The sequence below is a fragment of the Palaemon carinicauda genome, chromosome 1 (genome assembly GCF_036898095.1).
Source record: "Palaemon carinicauda isolate YSFRI2023 chromosome 1, ASM3689809v2, whole genome shotgun sequence".
NCBI lineage: Eukaryota > Metazoa > Arthropoda > Malacostraca > Decapoda > Palaemonidae > Palaemon > Palaemon carinicauda.
This window is the reverse complement of record NC_090725.1, coordinates 200,281,736-200,287,859: the sequence shown is the minus strand read 5'-3', so window position 1 is coordinate 200,287,859 and position 6,124 is coordinate 200,281,736. Positions and strand designations below refer to the sequence as shown.

Sequence of the window (6,124 nt, the reverse complement as noted above, 5' to 3'; positions counted from 1 at the left end):
AAAATATGACAGCACTAATGCTCTCATCATCTATGGGAAAGGAAGAGGCTGTCTGGGGTGTCTTTACATACTCTGTTGACACCATAGTCGAGAATACTATTGCTCTGGCGGTTGCCGCAATTTCTTTTCTCTTACGAAGTGACTGTGGCATTTATCACTCGTATCTGTGGTTCAAGATTTCATTGTTGTAGCCTTCTAGTTTGCTATATTCTCTTTTTATTCTACAGATTATTTCGTAGAAGTTATTGATTTCTTGTTAGTAATGCAAGCAAATGCATTCATAAAATAGTGTTCTATTTACATACCAATACTAATCTTCTCTCAGAAATTAAAATTGACGTCAGAAATGAGTCTTGAGTTAACCTAATGGTGTTAGGGAAATAAAATAAAAAATCTTTTATAAATAATACATATATACAATCAATATCTTACATTCTTATACTAATATGTACATGGGTATAAATTCGCGAGCTTCAGGAAACACTCGCTCAGTACAACCAAACACAAAGGAAACAAACAGGCTGCGACTGAACCAGCTAAGAGTTTAAACCCCACTGCGCAACCCGTTAGTCTTTTAGCACCATTGATGATTCAGAACTAAGGAAGACCGTAACGTCTTCACTGCCCTCTGACGGAAGTTTGTAATAAACCTGAATATCATAAGAATGGAATCCATTAAGAACAGTAATTGATAGGAAACGATTAAAGAAAATTGAATAAATACAAAAATGCCAGACAGTCTGAAAAATAAGAATATTTCAAAACTGGAACTAACTTTCATAACATAAACCTAAACAAATGTAGCACAGATTGACACAATTGATTCCATTTCGGATCTATACTTTTAGGTAGATATATAAATATAAAATAAACACTATACCTTTGAGAAATGAACATAAAAAAATCAATACAGGATAAGTAGTACAGTAGATTACATAATTATTTCGTAAAAAGAAAGAAAAAAAAAAACATGAATTTGCAGTGATCATTGCCATAGAATATAAAATCAGGGCATTTTATTCAGTTCTTTCTATTTATACCTGATTTATTGTTGTTAATACACTCAGAAACAAAAGATGAAATTCTCTCAAAGCCTTCTCATATAACAGAGGACCAGTGGGTTAAATCGTCGAGTTCCTAAATAAGAAAATGAAAAAAAAATGTACGTTCTGAGGTTTCATGTCATTCCTTTAGATAAGAGAGTCAGATTTTGTCTGAAAAGACTGAAACGTTAATGCCTTTAATTCACCCTTTTATGAGGAATTATAAAACAAATTTAAATTTTCTTGTCATCATGCTCCTCAGGAGGAAATGAATGGTTAATTCAGAGCAACGAACCATGATCTGGCACATAGGCCAGATCCCAAAGTTACACCAGCACCCATCAATCTGAGAATGTATTAAAGGCTGAGATTATCTTTGAAAAAATTATCTTTTTGCTCTATATTACATTCTGAGCTAAAGTATTTGAAAGTTACTTCTCTTTCTCATTTCTTATAACTAAAGCACTTGGTGGAAGGATTAAATACAATGGCCCTGAAAACACCGCCTATAGTGATCGCCAGGTAGTGATAGTCCAGGGAGAGAAATAAAGAAAAAAAAAAGAATTAAGCTCTTCTTTCATTGATTTAAATTAAAGTCATATTTGATATTCATAAAACGAAATTTTTAAATGGAAAAATTTACATCATTGTATAGAGAAACCTAAAATTTCTCACATGTCATTTTGATATTCGTAAAAACCCAACATTATCTGCTCCTTTGAAAACATTTGTATAGCAATGGCTAAGATTTCCTTTCGAGATTCTGATTATCCTTTTATAAAGTTTCTTCTGTTTATTCATATTTGTCTTTGATCTGATTTTCCATGATAACACCAACGTTCATGTGAAGGCACTCCTCAGCGGAGCCTTCTACCGGATCTATTTCCTCCTCCTCTTCGTCGTCGTCGTCGTCATCGTCGTCATAGTCGTCCTCCTCAAAAACCTGCAGGGGATGTGAAATGACGCTGTCTTTCTCCAAAACTTCTGACGCTCCCCCTCTTCCTCCCTCTCCCTCTACTTCATCCTCCCCTCTCACTTGCTGCTGATCCTGTTCACTTGGCATCTGACTCTCCTTCTGCTGCTGCTGCTGCTGCTGTTCTCTCTTCTTGATCTCGGCGTGACGCCATTTCATCCTCCTGTTCTGGAACCACACTTTGACCTGAGGAAGACCATCAATCATTAACACAATAGTTATTACCATTATTGTTAAAAATCCATTAGGTAATCGAGAAAAAGGGCAAATAGCTACATAAAAAAATCTGCACAAAACTGTCCATTCATAAGCAAACAAGTTATTCAAAGCTACACATGAATGCAAACCAGAAAGGTAATGTGTGTGCATACATAAGCATCACTTTAAAGATATAAGACGAAATATATATAGGGACTACCATAATACAATTTACTCCTTTTTATTTGTAGCAATTACAACAGCAAAACAACAACAAATGCAGCCATTTCTATTCCACTGTGGGACAAAGGCCGCAGACTTGTTTTTATTCATGTCTGGGATTTGGCTAATTTTCATCACCACGTTGGCCAACTGCGGATTGGTGGTGATGGTGGGAGAATTCTGATCCCTCACAGCAAAGAAACCTAGTATGGGTGGCCTTGACTTGTACAACTGTGCTGATCATAGTGATTCACAAACCCTTTCACCACGTTAAGGTATCCCCAGTCCCCACTCAGAAAAGGTGTTGCAATTACACAGACAATCAAATACTTTATACTCGCAAAGCTACCGCATCCAGTTTATTAAGAAATGAAGAATTGCATACAATTATTGCTGAGATTAGCCTACCTGTGCGTCCGTGAGCCCTAGGGTGGCAGCGAGTTGCCTTCTGTCTGGTTTCGTAATGTATTTTTGCAGCTGAAACCTTTTCTCCAGTCCTTTCCTTTGCAAGTTGCTAAAAACGGCGCGGGTCCAAGTGCGCTTCCTGCGCCCATGGGACCCAGAAGATACCCCCATCACCTCATGCCTGTGGGCGTTGCCTCCCATGGTCCCGCCGTATACTGTGGAAATGAAAAAAGTATTGGATTACTATTTTATTTTCTAGTTTAATTTTGTAGACAAAGTAAATAATGTAGAAATACTCAAGTGAATAATTTCTGCTAAAATGCAGAACGACACGGTCATGAGTCATGGTTAGAGATGTTTAAATTTCTATCCAGTTATCTTCGAGGGTTTCAATGAATTGATATCTATGGCTGATTTATTAGATTGGAGAAATGTATCATCTTGTGAACCTATTAACTGCTTGGTCTGGAAGTCAATGGAAATAAGAGAGCACTTCAGCATATGAAATAATACCATCTGATATCATCAAACTACTTCAGATTGTAGAATTCCTAAATTAATATACTTTGCCTTGTCAATTCGTTGTGGGGTAATATGTTTGTTTAGGAGCCTTTTTATTAAGCATTATCAAAAGGGCTTTTTATTTTCATTCTCCGTATTTATAATCTATGAAATAACGTATTATTCAGGCAGATAATAGTTCCATAAACTGCAAGGTTATTGGGTCCTTTGACTGGCCAGACATTACTACATTAAACATGCACCGATTATTATTATTATTATTATTATTATTATTATTATTATTATTATTATTATTATTATTAGCCAAGCTACAACCCTAGTTGGAAAAGCAAGATGTTATAAGCCCAAGGGCTCCAACAGGGAAAAATAGCCCAGTAAGGAAAGGAAACAACTGGCCTATTTTTTCCACATTCTCCTCTGTCCTCATACACCTGACAAAAATGGGATTGCCAAACAGTTCTTAGCTCAAGGAGTAATTGTTCAGTGGCTACTTTTCTCAAGGTAGAGGCTCTTCTAGGAGGACAATCCAAAATTAAACTATTGTTCTTTATGTACAGTCAAATGCGATAGTCCTGTCGTCTCCAGTCCCTCCTCTCTCACCCCCAATATCTATAGATTCCAGAATTTCAGGTGTAGAAAAGTTTGGTTGTTAGGAGGGAGGACAACGGGCGGGAGTGGGGCGACGGTCTGGGGGAGGACACAAGGAAGGGGCGGGAGGACGGGCAGGGGAATTACGACTTGTTAGAGCTGTAAAGTATGTGATGGCAGGGGAAGCACAAAACATTATGTATGAACTTGAATTCCATATAATATCACACGATCCGATCCCAGTTTTATGATTATGAGGATTCTAATTCATAATTGGTGTTATTTTCTATACCTTTCTCGCGAACAACTTGTTGACAAAAAGGATCGATGATTAGTTTGTCATTTATTATGTCCTGAGTGAAAAATCTTATGTAAACATATGCTAGGAGTTCTCTCTCTCTCTCTCTCTCTCTCTCTCTCTCTCTCTCTCTCTCTCTCTATATATATATATATATATATATATATATTGTATATATATATATATATATATATATATATATATATATATATATATATATATATATGTGTGTGTGTGTGTGTGTGTGTGTGTATCGAAAGTGTGATTCTAAAGGCGGGGAGGGAGGCATTTTGTTTGAAAGTAATTTACTGTCAATTCATCGGTATCATCATATTTTCAGCAATGATTCCAAATTATAATTACGTATAGACCCGCTTGTTGTTATTCCACATAACATTCTAACAGAAAAGTTATTGCCTAAAATACTGAACTTTAGTATAGTTTGGATATTTTGTCCAGACTGAATAACCTTACTTATACCAATTCACGTGTCCAATAACAACTCATTTTCCTTAGATAGCATATCTGCAATTGGGTTGAAACAATTCACCATATATGAACAAGTATTTCAGGAAACACTGGTGTTTGTGTGAGCAGTCACTCCTCAGAGAGCAACTACAAATCATCTTCGTATTACTTTATATCCTCCCATAGCTTACATTACGTAAGGTTCGTTTAGGTGTATTTATGGCTTATCTTGGTCTCGTTAAGTGTTTTTTTTTTTTTTTCTAAAGATGCGGTTTTTTTTCCCCTAAAGATGCGGTTTATATTTAGTTGTGAAATATTGTGCTACCACAAATGAGTTCTACTGCTTTTTGTAGATTCTATAAAGACAAGTCACCTAATGCTTACCCCTGCTGAATAAGCTCTGGTTCCAGCTGTTATTTCAAGGTTAATAAACAATCATATTCAGTTAGTATTGAAAGTAGTTGATAAGAGACATCATAATTTCATAGTTGTGTTTATTTAGATTATGATATGACTCCATGAGAATAGTGTAAAAACTAGACTGCAGTGACCAAATGCAGTTGATTAGCTTACTGAATATAAATATTTGCTAAAAAGTAAAGGAAAAGTTTCATTATGTTAATTCTAATCCAAGAATCTTTCATATATACAATGTAAACTAAACGCTCCTTAGTGTGATGTCCATCCACCATTAGTGTCTACAACTTCATTTAGACATGCATGCATACTCCTCACAAGATTCTTGCATAGGGTAGAGTGAAGTTTTGACACCCACAATTCAAACGCTCTTGTTTAGATGGCTTAGCACGTTCGTTGCTCTCCCACTTCCCAATAACGAACCCTTTTCGCCCATAGGTTCTCTATTGGGTTGAGGTCGCACGCCTTAGGTAGACAGGTTATTACTTAGATTTCTGGGTGATTCTCTAACCAAGCTCTAGTTACTGTGTCGGTATGGGTGGGGCTATTATCGTGCACTAGAACGATTGAGTGTAGATTGGGAATGGCCATGGCTCTCACTGTGGGAAGCAGGGCATCCACATAATCATTGCCCGTGAACCTTCCAAATATTCATCCAACTCCACAAATTAATACGAACTCTTCCATTCTTAGCTCTCTTCTGAATATTTGTCTAGTCATAGCGGGTATTCCGTCACCTCCAGCAATGCCTTGTTCGTGCTTCCACTGATGTAAAATGTTTTTCCTCTGTAAAGATGACATTTTTCCAAAACGAGTGATCACCGTGGAGATGATATAAAGAAAATCCAAGGCGACATTCCCAGTGTTTTCATGTTAATCCTTCTTAATTGGTCTGTAAGTGATTATGAAAACCATCCTCAAAGACTCGTCGTCTTTATGATTGACTGCTCACACACACTATGTTCCCTGAAATACTTTTTCATATATGCT

General features: G+C 36.5%; 1 protein-coding gene across 1 annotated transcript in view; it reads right to left on the bottom strand.

The window, feature by feature from the left end:
• Positions 1 to 471: 471 nt before the first annotated feature.
• The window catches only part of LOC137643969 (H2.0-like homeobox protein), a 26,143-nt gene continuing 20,490 nt past the window's right edge, over positions 472 to 6,124 (bottom strand). Inside the window, exons 3-4 of the mRNA XM_068376801.1 lie at positions 2,845 to 3,056; positions 472 to 2,202 (exon numbers count right to left, since the gene is read on the bottom strand). Of these exons, the coding sequence (XP_068232902.1) occupies positions 1,837 to 2,202; positions 2,845 to 3,056 (578 nt within the window). The 3' untranslated portion in view covers positions 472 to 1,836. The remainder of the gene's footprint in view (positions 2,203 to 2,844; positions 3,057 to 6,124) is intronic.